Source organism: Pagrus pagrus (genome assembly GCF_965226575.1).
Source record: "Pagrus pagrus genome assembly, contig: HAP1_SCAFFOLD_49, whole genome shotgun sequence".
Lineage (NCBI taxonomy): Eukaryota > Metazoa > Chordata > Actinopteri > Spariformes > Sparidae > Pagrus > Pagrus pagrus.
The window spans coordinates 334,686-354,491 of NW_028175414.1; the positions used below are offsets into that span (position 1 = coordinate 334,686).

General features: G+C 46.4%; 1 protein-coding gene across 2 annotated transcripts; it reads right to left on the reverse strand.

Moving 5' to 3' along the window:
- Positions 1–569: 569 nt before the first annotated feature.
- On the reverse strand, positions 570–2,385 carry LOC311253817 (uncharacterized protein). 2 transcript variants are annotated; one of them, XR_014621932.1, is made up of 2 exons: positions 2,076–2,385; positions 570–1,770 (listed from the first exon to the last, which is right to left on the reverse strand). XR_014621932.1 is itself a non-coding variant. In XM_084384290.1 (2 exons), the coding sequence occupies exons 1-2, from the start codon at positions 2,226–2,228 to the stop codon at positions 1,243–1,245; spliced, it is 624 nt and encodes a 207-aa protein (XP_084240416.1). In that variant the 5' UTR covers positions 2,229–2,385; the 3' UTR covers positions 570–1,242. The 2 variants fall into 2 exon arrangements, 1 of the variants encoding a protein (XP_084240416.1); XM_084384290.1 differs by having other exon boundaries at positions 2,133–2,385.
- Between the last annotated feature and the right edge of the window lie 17,421 nt (positions 2,386–19,806).

Sequence of the window (19,806 nt, forward strand, 5' to 3'; positions counted from 1 at the left end):
CAATGCTTAGAAATATAATGTAGGAACAAGTTTTTCTTAAAATTATATTTATAAATATAAATTTATAAATAAGACTTCCGTTTTTGGGAGAAAATTTTACTTCCGCATAGAAAAACCCTTAACGGAAGTGACGTAGGCAGAGGGAGAGCGGTCGGTTTGAACAATAGGAAAACAATGGATTGTGGTGCTGGTTCTGACCCCGAGGGAACTTTACATGTGTATAATTACAAATACGACAGACCACAACCGTATAACTAGGAGTCCATTATGCACATTAGAGAGCAGAGAGACACCAGGAGGAGAATTGATGGCCAGAGGAGAGAGAAATTGAGCTGTGGTGTCAGGACAGTCAGTGCAGAGTTGGTCAGAGACTGGTGGCTTAGCTTACTGTATACGCATTAGCTACGGATATGCTTACATCACAACATCGTACAGATTACTACCATGTATCATGCAATAAAAAAACTAGTATTGATTATCTAATACATGTCGGAGTACTGATACTTACCAATGACAGAATATATAGAATATTTAGATTGACTACAGTAACATTATGACACAAGTTTGGTGAGAGAACATACATTTTATTAAAAACTGACTCATGAAAGTCATGACGTCAATTCTTCCCCTCAACAGCCAGCAGATGTCACTATTTTGACTGTATCGAATGCTTCGAAGCAGTGCATCATTTTCCAGGCAACTTTGTCAAAGTGGTTCAGTGCTTCAGAAAGCTTCGGTTTCACCACCACTAGGCAAAAGTTGCAATGATGGCTAAGGTGACCCATTCAATGGGTAAAATAATAATAAATAAAAGTCAGATAGCCAGCTTTACAGTGTCACATTTCATTGATTAATTTGGTGTTCCTGTTCAACCACTAGATGGCAACACCAGACATAAAATATTCATACTATTCAGTATTTTTTGTATAGCTAGGCTATTTAAATGTCTCAAATACAATAAATTTGGTTCCACAATAAAACACACATTAACAGATACATTGTCATCTAATAGTTTGCCCATGAAATCACATTTAGCACAGTCTACAATTTATAGCCATCATGGATGCCATAGCGATAATCAAATCAAATTACACTATCATCAAAACTGTAATTAATCAAAATTTTCCAGAACATATTCAGTTTATATTTGGCTGGCAATATGCAATCAATACAACTATTTACAATTCAACATTTGGAGAGTACAACATAACACAACTCACCATTTAAGAACACACTCACTCATCACTTGTATTGGAATTTAGCTCGCCTCTCTTTCAAGCAAGCAAAGCGATCAATCACCCTCTCATTGAAATCAGGCATGTTCCTGACAAGTTCTCTCTCCATGGAAAGCAGGCCCAATGCATTCAGACGTTCCTGTCCCATTGTATTTCTCAGGAATGTCTTGAACCTCTTTAAGGTGGAGAAACACCTCTCAGCTTCAGCTGTTGTCATTGGAGTGATTATGAGGATGTTCAACAGCGCCACAGTCTCAGAGAAGGTTTCCTGGAGGTTGTAGCTCTGTAGAACCTGGTACAGAGCCAGTGCACTGCAGGAGCCCCTGAAGTCTGGACTTTCGTAGATGAGAGAAAGCTCAGTCCTGAGCCTCTCCTTGTGTAGCATGGGGTATGCCCTCATGGTGGTATTCAGAGCCTCTTCAGGGAATGTTTTCAGATGCCGGTCAAACAGCTCTGCCTCTAGCAGCACGGCACTCACAAGGTAGCTGGTGAAGGAGAACCTGTCTTTGGCATGGCCCAGGATTGTTTCACAGATCTGTTAAAATGATAAAAATGTCTAGTCAGTAACACACAATTGTAAAAAAAAAAATTCTACTGGTGTTGGCATGAATGTGGCCATGATCTACTGTATCTACTGTCTCACAGTTCCAAAGTATGCATTTTATTATTCATGCAGACTTATTACTGTATCCTTGTGTGAGTATAATGGACAAGTAATGGGTGAGTAAAACAAATGACTACCATCCATTACTGAATTACTGAAAAAGAGATTGTGACTTTATCACTTGGTTCCAACACTTGAGTATGCCTACATCATTGGTCAGTAGTGAATGCAGATACCTCTTTTGACAGCCTCTGCTACTCTTGTTCATAAGGCTCTCCTTGATCTTGTGGTACCTGGTGCTTCTTGCTGCTGCTGTTGAGAGGAGCTTTGGTCCCTGAAGGGAGACAGATCAAAAGTGTGAGAATATGATGACAGTATGTCAATGCCATTATCAATAATTACTCTCTTTAAAAAAAACAGTAATACTAGTAAGTAATAAAAAATTGCCGCGAAACTCTTTCATTCACCAATATTTTGTTATGATACGCTAGTGCTATTCCCCTCTGAGTCCGGGGGTTAGCGGTTATCAACACCCGGGGTCTGTAGGTTGACCTACTGACCTCTGACCTGGACGATATCATCTCCGACCGCTGCCCGGCTCATTCTGATAATAGTCATTCCGCTTCGGCATTCGGGTCCATTTTTAGTGCAACTAGCCAGAGCTTTAGTAAGTCTAGGTTGCGGAGAGGAAGCTGAACTTCGTCCAGCTGCTCATTTTGTTCAGACAAGTCGGACACACGCAGAAACGAACCGTAGCATTAGCGATAGCAACAAGGCGCGCCGCAGTCGGAGATGACATCATCCAGATCAGAGGTTAGTAGGTCAACCTACAGACCAACAGCTAACCCCGGACTCAGAGGGGAATAGCAGTAGCGTATCATAACAAAATATTGGTGAAATTAACGAATTTTGCGGCAGAGAATGTGTTATTTAGAGGCTACATTGCACTGCCCTGTGTACTTGCATTATACAGATATACGCGGCTCTCAGCTGGATCTAATTTCGTTGGAACGACTTGTAATGACACCAAAGTTATCTGGGTGAGTAAATGATCGTATTTTATGCTAGAAATAAGGTCCAGATTGTAAAAAACGGTTATTATCCATTAATAATCAAAAGAAATATACCATCTGACCCATTTAAAAAAAAAAAAAACAGTGTTATGAGTATGAAAAGCCTCAGAGTTATCAATGTCCTGTATCAAATCATGAATGCTGGCAGTGAATATGCCAACAGCTTCCTCCTTGTTGATCTTCTGGAGGGATCTGGAAAGGGGAGCCGCAGCAGACGAGGACAGGACAGTGCTGCACTCTCGCACTCTCAGAGAATCCATGAGGAGCCAAAAATGCTGACAGACATGAAAGACATATGTGAAAGGCAGAAGATTACAGTACATAAATAACACAAGATATACAAACTGAAATACAAGTTATGATACTTTTTCATCAGAAATCACAAGAAGACCCTTACCTGCTTTATTTTTGCACAAGTTCCCTCCTGCGTCTCAATGTTTCTTTCCGTTGGAGTTACTTACTTCAGTTTCTCCACAACAGGCTGAGCAGTTAGTAAATAGAGACATAAGCTGGCTTTGGCACACAATGAACTTGTCAGTAGCCCTGAAAAAAGAAAATTACCTATTAATTTGCACCATGACACATCTTGGGCTGTGCCTGGAAAGCTAGGATAATAAGAGGTCAATCTTTATACAAATATGTAACTTAATACATTCAATGGTTGGTTTACTACATATACCCTTGTCCAACCTGCAATCCCATACAACAGCTCTGTCACAGAATGTGTTCAAGTGTGTTAAAAATGGAGGTCAGATAGTGTTGGAGTTGTACCGCCTGTATGCATATAGATAGCATATATAACTCGAAAAATTGTATTTCCTGCGAAAATACAGCGTGAATGCTGACGGCTGAAGTGATTTCGGAAATCTGCTGAATGTGCTGGAAAACACTTGCCTAATGCATAAAAAATGCATACAACTATGAGAATGAATGGTCAAGAATTTGCAGAAAAAGCTGTCTTTTTTCAAAAGCTGAAAAGTCAAAGGCGGAAAAGTAATAGGTTCAAAGAGCTTAAAAAGCTGAACATTTTGATAATTGGATGGTTTCTCTAGCTGAACATGAAGCTGAATATTTGAAAAGGATGAAAAGGCTGAAAAGCTGAAAAGTAATAGGCTGAAAGAGCTTAAAAAGCTGAACAGTTTGACAGCCAAACAGTTTCTGTAGCTGCATATGCTGGAGCAATAGCAGAACCAAAGTTGAAAATGTCCCCATAAGAATGAATGGGAAAACACCTCCCAAACTCCTGCAGGTTTAGAAAAAAGTGTAATGGTTATGGCCAAAATATGTATACAGTGAGTAACAGGAGACATTGCTGAACCATGTGATGTCTTTTTTATTTCTGTAAAGTGAAAAATGAGGGAGCCAGAGCGAGAGACAAAACCGGTACCGTCTGCTCCACTCCAGAAATTTAGGCTCACAGTTAACACTGCAGCTTATGGGGGAGTTGCTGGAGTGCTTGTCGCTCGAGGGCTTCTACAGCCAAAAGTTTAAGTCCTACATCTGAAATAAGAACATCACCTGAAAGCCAACAAGATTTCCTACATTTCTATGTATATATTGTCTATGTGAAGTAAAAGCTGTGGGACCCAAATCAAGATGAAGAGAGTTTTTTCTCAAGTTTTTGCAGCTGCTCTCCACTCTAGCGATGTCACCCACTCTAGCTCACGCAAATGTTATAAAACAAGACTTACAAGTGGCTGTTCACGTTCAGCTGAGTCTCTGTCTGATCCGTTACTGTCTCCTGCCGGGGCGGCAGCACCAGCAGCTGTTGACAGACAGCGGTCCGGATGAGGCTGTCGGCACCGAAGGCACCGCACCGCACCGGGGGTTGGAGGGGAGAGGGGGGCGGGGGGTCGCACAGTTCTTGCTTCGGAATCCCAGTTGAACTCCATCAGATCGCTGGAGTGATAATCCTCTGGTTTAAACTGAGCGACACACAACCGAGTTTTTCGTAGCTGACGCAGAGGTCAAGCCCCGTCTCTTCAGCTGCACAACACGCACCCAGGCACGGAAGATAGCACCGTTTTTTTTCTGGTGGACCGGTGGACTCGATGTCGTGACAGGCTGGAGTTTGTGAAACCACCACAAACTGAATAATTTACCATGTCCATGATAACGCAATCCAAACCTGCTGTAAACACACTGACTCACGATAAGACGACCGCTCTGACAAATAGCCATCTGCTCCCACACTAAGCTATGGCAGCTGCTAGCATACAACTCCCTCTTGTGACGTAATATGACGCGATGTTGGAAAAAAAAAAAGAGAGACAGAGAGAGTTTTTAGGCGCTGTGCTCACTTTTTCGGTTAAATTTGTGCTCTTGTGTCTTGAAAAAACATTTCAAATCCTCACTCAACTTTTCAAATGGTATTTTTCACACATTACATTTATTTTGTAAACCAGTATAACCTGCAATATGAAAAATCCTTAGGCACACTTGTATTGGGGGGTCAACCACCGTGCAAAATTTAGGGTCTCTAGGGTCAAAGGGGGCCATTTAAGGCCAAAAAAGACATGTAAAACTGTTTAACAAAAATATCAAAACTTTATTCTAAATGAATACGATTTGAGTATGTTGCTCAGCTAAAATTGTAATACAAGAACATTTTGGTCCCATAATTGGAGCGTTCTTCGCTTTCCTAGTGGCCAGCAGTTGTGAGCTTTTGGAATAGATAACAAGTTTCAAGTCATTCAGTTTGTTGGAATGGTGAGCCTCATTTGGTTTAAAAATGTGAAAGTTTGAAGGCCCGCCTACCAAAAAGTAGATGTTTAATCAAAGCCAAACCAATGCTTATCTACTCATCTGGGGCTACAGAACAACATATCAAAAGCTCAGACTTCCACGACCTCTATAAAAAAAATGCTATAAATTTGTCAGTATGTCAGAGGGTGTAACACCCTTGGGTTTTTGAAAAGGACCTTTTTTCTAAATGACTTATATTTTGCTTTCGTATTCTTGTGTAGGGGCCCCAAGACAACCTCCATGCAAATTTTGGGGTCTCTAAGGTGAAAGGGGGCTGCATGGCAGCCAAAGAGACAGGGGGTATTAAAGGTGAAAAAACAGGATTGAAGGGATTTAGCCAGATTTTTATGTTGCTCACTTATAAGTGTCATACAAAAATATTTTTGTCCCATAATGATTAGAGCTTTCTAAAGCTACTTAGCTTTCCTATTCAAAACACTCTGTACACATTCAGGATGACAAACTCTGTTATTCCTCTTAATCTGCACACAAATGCACCAGTCTGCTTCGAGTCGGATTATGCTGACCACTGGGGCATACCTTTTATGCAAGAGTGTTACTGTTCTGTGCATGTTTAAAATACTTTTATTAAAACATGTTACTGTATATCCTACTGTATAGCCTCCCCTTTCACCCCCTCCATGCCCCCGGCTTTACTGTGCGGTCCCGGCCGGTGGAGCCCCCGCTGCACCATCCACCGGGCCGCCGGTAATGCTCCACTGTCACACCAACTGGGGTAAAAGTCCTCGCAGACATTTCATGGGACACATAAATAATCAAAGTGCACGTGCAGCTAGTGGAAACGAGCCAGGAAAGAGCATGCATGACAGCGTGACGTGAGCATTTCCTCAGAATGATTGACATGTTGGAGGACAAATAAGATGATCCACCCGGGGTGCTGCATTTGCAATGTTATAAAAGGTTGGCCACCAGAAAAATATCTATGACCCAGTAGGATTACAACCTATATGGACAAGCAAGTTAATTTTTTGCTGGAAATCCAATATGGCCACCACAATATTAGCCCCTGTATAATTGAGGTGAATAGGGCAAAAATTTAAACTAAGAGATATATCCATGAAACTTCACAGGTTGATCACTGACATGAATAAGAACATCCTTTGTATTGGAGGTTTCCATGAATATATATTTAAATATGCAAATAGGGCATTATTTGATTACATTTGCCTTAGCCTAACCCTAACACTGTAAAGTAACTCGGATTAATGGGTAGTCGGACTTTTGGGTGGTCGGACTGACGTATGCTCCCCCAATTCTGTATGGAGGCAATTTCCCGAGCAGCATCAGAAATCTCTCTAGTGAGAGGGAGAAGACAGACTTCAAAGCTAAGGCTGTTAAGAGAGGACTCAGGGTGGGGGAGGGGATGCCACCATAGGATGCCACTCAACAGGCTTAGAAACTGACCTTCAGTGTCACTACAATGAGCTGCCAGAGCTAAAATATCAGTCTTTCCTAAATATTGTCTCAATATTCAGCCTTCCATGATAAGTCATTTCTTACAAGTTACAAAATTTAATAGAAAAGAAAAATTCTAATTGTATTTTTTATTTTATTTTCAATAGTAATTTAAATATACATATCTGGTATAAAATATGTGAAAATCCCTATTAAAGATAAACAGCATTTAAAAAGTTCAGACTTGTGCTGCTCTGTATCTCAGATTGAATAAGTGCCATACTACATGCTCCTCTGAAAGTTCACAGTCAGGTCAGGTGCAAGTCAGGGTGGGGGAGGGGAGCTTTCAATGCACCTGCACCTCCAAACTCCCTCCAAAAACACTGCTGCGTTCAAGGCAGGCAGGAATTACTGATTTCCTGGAACTGAATAAATAATGATTATTAATACATGTTTAACTTCTTAATCCCTTTATGATTTGAAATTATTTGAAGATAAAAAAATATTTTAACTCATTTTTACTAATCAAAACCATCCCATGGCTTGCATGACTGAGAATATTAAGATTATTTCATTTTTAATAGGCAGTTTTCGTAGTATTCACTCTGCTTAAAACTATATTTGAAGTAATTATTTAATATGGGAGTAATTACCTCAATCTGTAGTATTTTTGCATTGAAACATTTGATAAAAGTTTCCTTTCAATTTGAGGCCATAACAGTAGTGAAGTTTCCCACTGCCTGTGAATGCAATCGGAGAAGCGGATCGTGCAGAGAAGTTGACTGAGGACTGGAGGTATGTTTGCGATACTATTTTTTTTAAATTAATTTTTGCATGTTATCTTGTCGACATTCAAATTACCCCATTTACTAAATGTTTGAAACCTTAATTACTATCGTCTATTGTATCCTCGTAGCATGAAGTCCGCGAATAAAGCCAAGCCGTATTAGGTCGATTGTAAAGTTACAAAATACATAAATTACGAGATTGAAACAAACAGTGAAAGTGATTCAGATTTTAATGATTAACATCTGTGATAGACTGCCATGAGCTGTTCTGATGGCACAATCCTTTGTGCATATGGTGGCATGCAAGGTTAGCCACAACCACTAGCCACAGCTGTAGTCACCATGGATTTTATTTCAACCAGTATGTAACAAATTACATTTCCATGCTCAACGCTTTTTTTTTTAATGTCGACTTACTCGATTGTGATTTTATACAAAGACGCATTGAAAATGTCAAGATTAAACTCTGCAGGGGACGTCAGCGCCGTTTTGGGAGGAACGCGCATAGTCAAAAATGACCTCCTAGTGTTTACCAAACCACACCTTGACCTTGTTGGAAAGCGTCATGAGGTCAAAGAAAGATGTGAATGAGAATTCAAAAGGACTGAACTGTCTGCGGTGCTCAGAGAATCCGACTACACTATGTCTTCGGGTGTTATTGACATGGTCTGCGAAGGAACAGAAGCACATGGCTAATTCATATGCAAAATAATGTCATCAGACTGTTCGGACCTTCTCTTGAATTATAAACTGTAATTATAAACTTGAGAGGCAGAAGAAACTTTCCTGGAGAAATATACTTAACCATGGGCGAAACTTTAGTTTCAGAAGTGGGGGGGACACAAGTAGGAACGGCAAATTTGTGTACGCATAGCGCGTGTTGTGTTCTGTAACGCTGTTACGTTGGAGTGTCACTAGATGGCACCACTGAATAAGACAGGACTATGTATGTAGGTGAAGAGAAGAAGAAGGAGCTGTTGTTATGAAGCTGTACTTCCTGCTGAAGATGTTGAGTAAAGTCCCTTGAGCTTACAAGTTGGTTTTCATTCTTCACTACACCACAGTGCGCTCGATTTCTGCCTGCGTAGAGCTTAAATCATGCCATTTCTATTTAACCCTAGCCTACTATTTTGTCATTAGCCATACTGCCAGTGGCGGAGCGTGGGTCTCAGCACAGAGAGGGAGGAGCATTCTCGATGGGCCCTTGTGATAGTTATTTAAACATTGCATTTATTCCATTATTTAAACATGCTAGTCACACTAAATATTTCTGCAGAAGACAATGCCACAGATCACCCCCTCTGACACACACACACACACAGGTCACTGTCTGAGTCAGTGGCTACCATGTCTAAGCCATGTAGCTACCATGTTAATTGTAGACTGTCTGTGTCCATTTAATGTTTGTGTTGTACCAAAGACATGGTAGCTACTGACTCAGCCAGACATCAACCTGCTTGAGCTTTCAGCACCATAGACAGTGTTGGTCACAGACTGACAGTCAGACACAAATCAACTCAACTCAGTAACCAATCACACAAGCAGCTCCATGGCTCCATGTTGTCCCTGTGTGATGTTCAGGACAGGTGAGGACAGTCTGAGGACAGAGAGCTCTGAGGTTGAAGTTTATAATTATGAAATGCACCGTGAGACTGTGACAGGTCTGTACGTCTTGACCACATGTCAGCTGTTCAGCTGTAGTAGAGGAAACTCCGCTGTTCTCAGCTCCACCGCAAGGAGCGCTTTTATTTTTATTTTTATTTATTTTTTTAATTTAGCTCCGGTAGCGACCCGGCTGAAATGCATGAGGATGCGCGGATCCGGTGTATTTATCAAGGCTTGGTCATCCTGCTGAGGCACCGGGTTGGTTTGAGCTGCGTTCATGAAGCCAGTCTTTAATCTCGCGTCTCCAACTTGTTCAGAACGCTGCTGCCCGATTTTTAACAGGCACGTCCAGGTGTGAACACATTACCCCTGTGCTGTCGTCACTCCACTGGCTTCCAGTTCGTTTTAGAATTGATTTTAAACTTTTATTGTTTGTTTTTTACTCCATTAATGGCCTGGCTCCCTCCTACCTGTCAGAGATTTTAACTGTCCGCGATCATGGCAGGGCCCTCCGTTCTTCCGGCCAGCTCCTGCTAGAGGTACCAAGGTCAAGACTTAAACAGTGGGGCGATCGTTCTTTTGCTGTCACAGCTCCCAGGCTGTGGAACAGACTGCCCCCTGACATTCGCACCACTACTGACCTCAGCCTTTTTAAATCGAAGCTGAAGACACACTTTTTTAGATTGGCATTTAACTCTGACTAGGGTAGTCCTGCTCTTAGGTGTACTTATTTTGCCTGTTTTTTACTTAATGCACTTTTGGAGGGCCTTTAACACCCTGCAGCACTAGTAGTACTTTCTTGTGTTTTCTTGCAGCACTGTAGCACTTTCCTGTGTTTTTTATGTATTGCTTTTATGTATTATTTTATTGTTTTGATGTAAAGCACTTTGGGTACCGTCTGGCTATTGTAAAGTGCTATACAAATAAAATGTGATTGATTGATTGATTGATTAAGTTAGAGGCTACTTTCAAACTCGTTACTCACTGGTCGTCAGCGTTTTAGCGATCGTACAGCCTGAGGCCAGTATACAACAGGTAACGGTGTTGTTGTCTCTTTTCACCTCCTCTCTTCCTTGTGTGATCAGTGCGCTGCATACACGTTTTAAACAGAGATGGCTAAGCGCCTGGTTTAACATATTAGTTAGCTAACGTTAGCTACAATAGTGTATAGAGTAAAGTTAGAAATACCAGTAATGACTAATCAACTCACATTTTCTTTCTTCCTTTTTAGTCCCGTTCCAAATAAGGACTTTAAGTTGAGCTGTCGGCTCCTTTTCATCTTTTTGCTGCTGTGCCGCGTCCTGTCTGTGTCTTTGATTGAGCACGTAGTGTGAGGGGGGCTTCCGAGCGGTCAGTTTACGCAGGGTTTCTTGTTGTTTTGCAATTACAGCCTGTGCCTACTGTTAGTTTTCAAAGTGTAAAAAGTGGGGGGGACAAAAACATGATTTTGAAAAGTGGGGCGGACATGTCCCCCCTGTCCCCAGTGGAAATTGCGCCCTTGTCTTCATAGCAAACAAGTTTTTACCTGGAATTTAATTCATTAAGGGTGAAAACTGGCTTATGTCAAAAATGAGCCTTTCAGAGCGAGAGGAGCCTATTTTTGTCTAAGCTGCATTTCACTGAAAAAAGGTCTTTCAAAGAAGTTTTCTAGCCTGAACAGGTTGAATTTGGATCTTCTTCATGGCAAAGGAGTTTTTACCTGGAATTTAATAGATTAAGGGTGAAAACTGACTTATGTCAAAAATGAGCATTTCAGAGCGAGAGGAGCCTGTTTCTGCACTGTACAGTAGCCTAAGCTGCATTTCACTGAAAAAAGGTCTTTCAAACAAGTTTTCTAGCCTGAACTGGTTGAATTTGGATCTTCTTCATGGCAAAGGAGTTTTTACCTGGAATTAAATTCATTAAGACTGAAAAGTGGCTTATGTCAAAAATGAGCGTTTCAGAGCGAGAGGAGCCTGTTTTTGCACTAAGCTGCATTTCACTGAAAAACGGTCTTTCAAACAGGTTTTCTAGCCTGAACTGGTTGAATTTGGATCTTCTTCATGGCAAAGGAGTTTTTACCTGGAATTTCATTCATTAAGGCTGAAAAGTGGCTTATGTGAAAAATGAGCGTTTCAGAGCGAGAGGAGCCTGTTTTTGCACTGTACAGTCGCCTAAGGCTGAAAAGTGGCTTATGTGAAAAATGAGCGTTTCAGAGCGAGAGGAGCCTGTTTTTGCACTAAACTGCATTTCACTTAAAAAAGGTCTTTCAAACAGGTTTTCTAGCCTGAACTGGTTGAATTTGGATCTTCTTCATGGCAAAGGAGTTTTTACCTGGAATTTCATTCATTAAGGGTGAAAACTGGCTTATGTCAAAAATGAGCATTTCAGAGCGAGAGGAGCCTGTTTCTGCACTGTACAGTAGCCTAAGCTGCATTTCACTGAAAAAAGGTCTTTCAAACAAGTTTTCTAGCCTGAACTGGTTGAATTTGGATCTTCTTCATGGCAAAGGAGTTTTTACCTGGAATTTAATTCATTAAGGGTGAAAACTGGCTTATGTCAAAAATGAGCATTTCAGAGCGAGAGGAGCCTGTTTCTGCACTGTACAGTAGCCTAAGCTGCATTTCACTGAAAAAAGGTCTTTCAAACAGGTTTTCTAGCCTGAACTGGTTGAATTTGGATCTTCTTCATGGCAAAGGAGTTTTTACCTGGAATTTAATTCATTAAGACTGAAAAGTGGCTTATGTCAAAAATGAGCGTTTCAGAGCGAGAGGAGCCTGTTTTTGCGCTGAAAAGTGGCTTATGTGAAAAATGAGCGTTTCAGAGCGATAGGAGCCTGTTTTTGCACTGTACAGTCGCCTAAGGCTGAAAAGTGGCTTATGTGAAAAATTAGCGTTTCAGAGCGAGAGGAGCCTGTTTTTGCACTAAACTGCATTTCACTTAAAAAAGGTCTTTCAAACAGGTTTTCTAGCCTGAACTGGTTGAATTTGGATCTTCTTCATGGCAAAGGAGTTTTTACCTGGAATTTAATTCATTAAGGGTGAAAACTGGCTTATGTCAAAAATGAGCATTTCAGAGCGAGAGGAGCCTGTTTCTGCACTGTACAGTAGCCTAAGCTGCATTTCACTGAAAAAAGGTCTTTCAAACAAGTTTTCTAGCCTGAACTGGTTGAATTTGGATCTTCTTCATGGCAAAGGAGTTTTTACCTGGAATTTAATTCATTAAGACTGAAAAGTGGCTTATGTCAAAAATGAGCGTTTCAGAGCGAGAGGAGCCTGTTTTTGCACTAAGCTGCATTTCACTGAAAAAAGGTCTTTCAAACAGGTTTTCTAGCCTGAACTGGTTGAATTTGGATCTTCTCCATGGCAAAGGAGTTTTTACCTGGAATTTAATTCATTAAGGCTGAAAACTGGCTTATGTCAAAAATAGACGTTTCAGAGCGAGAGGAGCCTGTTTTTGCGCTGTACAGTAGCCTAAGCTGCATTTCACTGAAAAAAGGTCTTTCAAACAGGTTTTCTATCCTGAACTGGTTGAATTTGGATCTTCTTCATGGCAAAGGAGTTTTTACCTGGAATTTAATTCATTAAGGGTGAAAAGTGGCTTATGAAAAATGAGCGTTTCAGAGCAAGAGGAGCCTGTTTTTGCACTGTACAGTCGCCTAAGCTGCATTTCACTGAAAAAAGATCTTTCAAACAGGTTTTCTAGCCTGAACTGGTTGAATTTGTGTGGCGGAGCGCTGTTGAACGCCCGTCATTTCCTGACCGGCGCGCTCTCTCTCTCAGAGAGTGCCGGTGGGGCGCCTCATTGTTCCGGCAGAGCCAAGCTCCTTATCACCTGTTTCCCCGCCGGCCGCATGTCGCGGTCCAGCAGTGACATAAACTTTTTACCCTGAACTCTGTTCTCCCCTCCGTGGGTTGTCGAGGGTGCACACTCGGCGCCTACGCGACACGTACACACACACACACACACACACACACACACACACCTACACACATGCTCACCTGCTGTTGCTGCGGAGGTCTGTCTCGGGTTCACGGGCCGAACCGAGGCAGTTCCGGGCCACGTCATAAGTAGCGCACTGTGGCGTGCTTCCATGGGTCAGGCGACCATGGACTAAACTATGTGTGTTAATTGTTTTGAAATATTGTTAATGTATGTGTTCTGTGGGAAAAGTGGCACAGCCATATGAGGGGTTATTAGTGCCACAGTACTGGGGTTATATTTAAAGGGGTTCTGTTAGTTTTGTGCTTTGTTTCCCAGTTTATGTTTCTTAACCCCTGTGTTTTGTTAATTGGTTTGCCCGGGGGAGGGGCCAAGGGGGTTTTTAAAGAGAGCTCGGCTCACTTGAAGGAAGGATTCGGCTGAGTGGCATGTGGATAACAGTTGCTGCCTGTTCCTTGTAAATATTTTTTTTACTCTGTCATATTGTAAATATTCCTGCGTTTTTTTTGTTGCTTTGCCACCTGTGGGTATTTTTGTCTTTGGGTTTTTGGTGTAATAAAAAGAAAATCACCAAACTAAAGTTTGCCGACTGGGCCATCATCTTTCCAAACCAGCGTTTCAAAGTATCGAACCCCGACATTTGGTGTCAGAAGTGGGATGGCCAGTCGACGAGGGCGCATCCGGTACACAGGAAGACGGGTACTGGGTTGCGCTCACAAAAGGAGGAACCAGTGCAGGACAAAGATGGCGAGGAGGGAGCCTGGTCCACAGCCGAGGAGGACGAAGGGGGTGCGGCGGCCCCAGTCCGGCAGGCCGGCCCTGGAGCTCCAAGTCCAGGAGAGGAGCTGGTGGCGGTCATGAGGACCTTCCTGGAGGGACAGCAGAGAAGAGAGGAGGGGTTCCTGGCAGAGCTCAGGGGACTCCAGGCTTCGTGGCCAGCCCCGCAACTGGATCAGGCAGTGGCAGGGCCGAGGCCGGTAGCACCTGTCCCTGCACCTGGGTCCCTATCACCATCTGAGAGGTCGCTGATGAGCCTTAGAATGGACTTACCTACACCTGCTGCACCGCGCCGCAGTTCACCCTTAAGGGCGGCAAGGTTTGGGGTGAGCAGTGGGACAGAACCTCCGAGGCCGGAGAGCAGACCCTTTGGTGACCCCAAGATTCCCCAGTACCTGGCTGGGGAGGACATTGGAAATTACCTGCTTCGCTTCGAGTGGATTGCCAGAACGTGTGGTTGGCCAGATGGTGAGTGGGCGTGTCGCCTGGTGCCGCTACTCACTGGGAAGGCGCTAGAGGCGTACACCGCTATGGACGAGGAGAGGGCTCATTCATACCCGGACCTGAAGGCGGCACTCCTGACCAAGTTTGACGTCTCACCGGAGACGTATCGCCAGCAGTTCCGGGCCATGGCAGTTCCACCGGGAGAGAACCCAACAGAAACTTACCACCGCTTAAAGGGTCTCTACCGTCGATGGATTCGGCCAGAGCAGCATACCAAGGAGCAGATCGGTGAGCAGGTCATCTTGGAGCAGCTGCTGCGAGTCTTCCCAACAGACATCCGCACCTGGGTGAAGGAGCACAAGCCAACGGATGGGTTAGCTGCAGGCAAGCTAGCGCTGCAGTACCTAAACGCACGGAGGGGAGGCCCGCCTGCTTATCACGGTGGTCCCAGTCGCCAGGTTTCGTCGCAGCCCAGACCAGCAGCCAGAGCCAGCCAGCATCCGCCTGGAGAATCCCGGCCCACACCTCGCCAGCGCAGCCCCGGTAAGGAGTTCATCTGTTTCTACCGCCAGCAAGCAGGGCACAAGGCTTCGTTGTGCCCCATCAGAAAAGCTAAGCTTAGCGGGGCATGCTACACTCCTCGGGCTGAGGTTGCAAGTGCTGGGGGAGGGCAACAGCGTTTTAAGGACGTTACCATTAATGGTGAGTCTGTGACTGCTCTGGTTGACTCGGGGAGCTTCCTGACGCTGGTCCGAAGGGAGTTGGTGCCAACGGGCGTGGTGGATTATAGCAGACAGGAAGACATTTTGTGTGTGCACGGGGACAGCCATTCCTACCCCACAGCTGAGGTGACGGTGGTGGTGGATGAGCAACCTTACCTGCTGACGGTCGGGCTGGTGGAAAGGTTACCTATTGCTGCTATCCTGGGGTGGGACTTACCTGTGCTGCTGGACGTGCTGCTGGAGGCCGGCCCCAAAGACAGTGACCTGGGGAAGGGTTTGTCCGGTTATGTGATCACCCGCACCTAGGCCAGGGCGGGGGTGACAGCCGACCCAGGGCCGAAAAAGGGGCCCGATCCAGAACTCTTTTCAACCCTGGACAGCAGTTTGTTTGAGGGGCCCATGAAGGGGCCCAGGAAGTCTCGCCGCCAGCGGCGGTTTGAAAAGGGGCTGAAGTCCCGGGAGCCGGACTGTGCAAAGGGACTGGCAAAGGGCATGTGGGAGGTGCCAGAGGACATTGGGGCCCTGCAAAGGGAGGATGGGACTCTGAAGTCCTTGTTCGCCAAGGTGGTTGGGGGGCTGGATATGTCAAAAGGGGAGAAAGAATGTTTTGTTGTTGACAGTGATGTTTTGTATGCAGTGGCGGAGGGGGTCAAATGCCTTGTGGTTCCTGTGTCATGCCGGCCGATGATAATGCACCTGGCACACACCTTGCCTTGGGCAGGTCATCTTGGCCGCAACAAAACCTATTTGCGCATATCCCCCAGGTTCTATTGGCCTTCCATGTATGTTGATGTGCAAACCTTCTGCAAAACCTGTCCCACCTGTCAGAAAACTTGCTATGTCTGCCAGTCCGACCGAGCCTACCTACAACCCCTGCCCATGATCTCCACTCCGTTTAGGCGTGTGGCCATGGACATTGTGGGCCCATTGGTGAAGAGCAGTGGGGGGCACCAGTACATCCTGGTGCTCTGTGACTACGCCACACGGTTCCCAGAGGCTTTCCCCCTGCGCACGGTCACTGCTCCTGCTGTTCTGCGTTGTCTTGTTCAGTTGTTTTCCAGGGTTGGTGTACCGGACGAGATCATCACAGACCAGGGGACCAACTTCACCTCCAGACTCCTGCAGCTCTTCCACCGGCACTGGGGATTTCGGCGATCAAGACCACCCTCAGACGGACGGCCTGGTCGAGCGCTTCATTCAGACCCTGAAGAAGATGCTGCAGAAGTTTGTGGCCGACACTGGGAGAGACTGGGACCAGTGGCTGCCCTACCTGCTTTTCGCCTACCGGGAGGTTCCCCAAGCGTCCACAGGGTTTTCCCCGTTTGAGCTTCTGTATGGCTGGGAGGTACAGGGGCCATTGGATCTGCTGCGGAAGACCTGGGAGTCTCCCGCAACCGGCACCAGTGACCGTGGTGTGGTCCAGTTCGTGCTGGAGATGAGGGACCGGTTGGCAAGGTACCGAGACGAGGCCGAGGTCAACCTTCGTGAGGCCAAGCAGACCCAGAAGGCGTGGTACGACCGACAGGCCAGGCACAGAGAGTTCCAGCCTGGCCAGAAGGTCCTACTCCTCCTGCCATCCTCCAACAGCAAACTGCTGGCCAAATGGCAGGGCCCGTACACCGTCCTCAGGAAGATGGGCCCGGTGACCTACGAGATCCACCACCCGGACAAGAAAAGGGCAAAGCAGGTTTACCACGTCAACCTGCTGAAGGAGTGGAGGGAGGCTCGGGTTCCCGTGGCGTCTCTGCTGGTGACGGCGGTGGACAGCGCGGGGGAGGAGGAGTCTACCCTCGCCGACCTGAGCCAGTCTGCGGAGCCTGCTCTCGGGCACCTCTCTGCCGCCCAGTCCAGCCAGCTGTGCCAGGTGTTCCAGCGGGTCGCCAAGCTCTTCGCGGCCAACCCGGGGAAGACTGACCTCGTGGAGCATGTAGTCCGGCTGAAAGACAAGGGGCCGGTTCGTCAGAGGGCCTACCGGGTGCCCCAGCACCTGGTGGCCAAACTTCAGAAGGAGGTGGAGGAGATGCAGCGCTTGGGGGTGATCGAGCCGTCGCAGTCTGAGTGGTGTAGCCCGGTGGTCATTGTGGGGAAGAAGGACGGTTCCCTGCGCATCTGCATGGACTTCAGGAAGGTCAACGCCATGTCAGAGTTCGACGCCTACCCGATGCCCCGGATCGACGACCTGCTGGAGAGGATTGGTCGGGCTAGGTTCATCACCACCCTGGACCTCTGTAAAGGGTACTGGCAGGTACCCCTGGAAGCGTCCAGTCGTCCCTGCACAGCGTTCCAGACACCTGCTGGCCTCTTCCAGTTCACGGTGATGCCCTTCGGCCTACATGGAGCACCAGCAACTTTCCAGAGGCTGATGGACCGTGTCCTGCGGAGGTGTGAGGACTGCAGTGCTACCTACCTCGATGACGTGGTCATCTTCAGTGCCACCTGGGAGCAGCACCTGCATGATCTGGAGCGAGTCCTGGGCCAGATCCAGCAGGCAGGCCTGACGCTGAATCCAGCCAAGTGTCAATGGGCCTGGGAGGAGGCGAAGTACTTGGGGTACCGGCTTGGACGAGGGGAGGTCCGACCACAGGTGGACAAGGTCGAGGCCATCCGTAGCTGCCCACGCCCTCGCACGAAGAAGGAGGTGAGGTCCTTCTTGGGCTTGGCCGGCTGGTACAGGAGGTTCGTCCCACAGTTCGCCACCCTCGCAGCACCTCTGACAGCACTGACGGCGAAGGACCAGAGCAACCCGGTCATCTGGAACGAGGACTGCGAGGCGGCGTTCCAAGCTCTCAAGGCCTGTTTGTGCTCTTCGCCAGTTCTGAGGAGCCCTGACTTCAGCCAGCGGTTCCTGGTTCAGACCGATGCCTCAGCGGTGGGACTGGGGGCAGTCCTGGCCCAAGGTGAGCCTGGTGACGAGCGACCGGTGCTGTACCTGAGCCGGAAGCTGCTGCCACGGGAGACCAGGTACTCCACTGTGGAGAAGGAGGGCCTGGCCATCAAATGGGCCCTGGAGAGTTTGAGGTACTACCTGCTGGGGAGAGAGTTTGACTTAGAGACTGATCACAGGGCTCTGACCTGGATTAACTCCATGAAAGACCACAACAGTCGTCTCACCCGCTGGTACCTCTCTCTCCAGCCGTTCCAGTTCCAGATCCGACACCGAGCGGGCAAGACCAATGTTGTGGCAGACTATCTCTCCAGGTTGCCGCACATCGTCAACCTCGGGGAGGAGGGGGATAATGTGGCGGAGCGCTGTTGAACGCCCGTCATTTCCTGACCGGCGCGCTCTCTCTGTCAGAGAGTGCCGGTGGGGCGCGCTGCGCCCTCATTGTTCCGGCGGAGCCAAGCTCCTTATCACCTGTTTCCCCGCCGGCCGCATCTCGCGGTCCAGCAGTGACATAAACTTTTTACCCTGAACTCTGTTCTCCCCTCCGTGGGTCGTCGAGGGTGCACACTCGGCGCCTACGCGACACGTACACACACACACACACACACACACCTACACACACGCTCACCTGCTGTTGCTGCAGAGGTCTGTCTCGGGTTCACGGGCCGAACCGAGGCAGTTCCGGGCCACGTCATAAGTAGCGCACTGTGGCGCGCTTCCATGGGTCAGGTGACCATGGACTAAACTATGTGTGTTAATTGTTTTGAAATATTGTTAATGTATGTGTTCTGTGGGAAAAGTGGCACAGCTATATGAGGGGTTATTAGTGCCACAGTACTGGGGTTAGATTTAAAGGGGTTCTGTTAGTTTTGTGCTTTCCCAGATAGCATACGGATGTGGGCCACTTCAGGCAACAATCCGGCACTGTAGGCATTCTTCTGGCCCGCACAAAACAGATGTGAGCCTAAACTGGCCCATGTGGTAAATGCTACATTCGGCCCTTATATCACAAAACAGATATGGCCCATCTTTGGCAAATACGTGGCAGAGTAGGGAATGGTTATTCCTTAAGTGAACCAAGGCTGGGCCACATATGGTTCAGCACACGTGGCCCACCTTTGCTGAAACACATTTGGGCCAGTTTTGGGCAAAAGACGGCAAATTAGCATCGACTAATCTGGATGTGAGCCTAAAGTGGCCAACATATGAGAAAATACAAGTGGCCCACCTTTGCTGAAACACAATTGGGCCAGTTTTGGCCGAAAGACAGCAAATTAGCATCGACTAATCTGGATGTGAGCCTATGTGGCCCACTTATGAGAAAACGCATGTGGCCCACCTTTGCTCAAACACAATTGGGCCAGTTTTGGCCAAAAGACGGTAAGTAAGCATCGACTAATCTGGATGTGAGCCTAAAGTGGCCCACTTATGGCTCCACACACGTGGCCCACCTTTATTGAAACACATTTGGGCCAGTTTTGGCTGAAAGACGACAAGTTAGCATCGACTAATCTGGATGTGAGCCTAAAGTGGCCCACATATGGTTCCACACAGGTGGCCCACCTTTGTTGAAACACATTTGGGCCATTTTT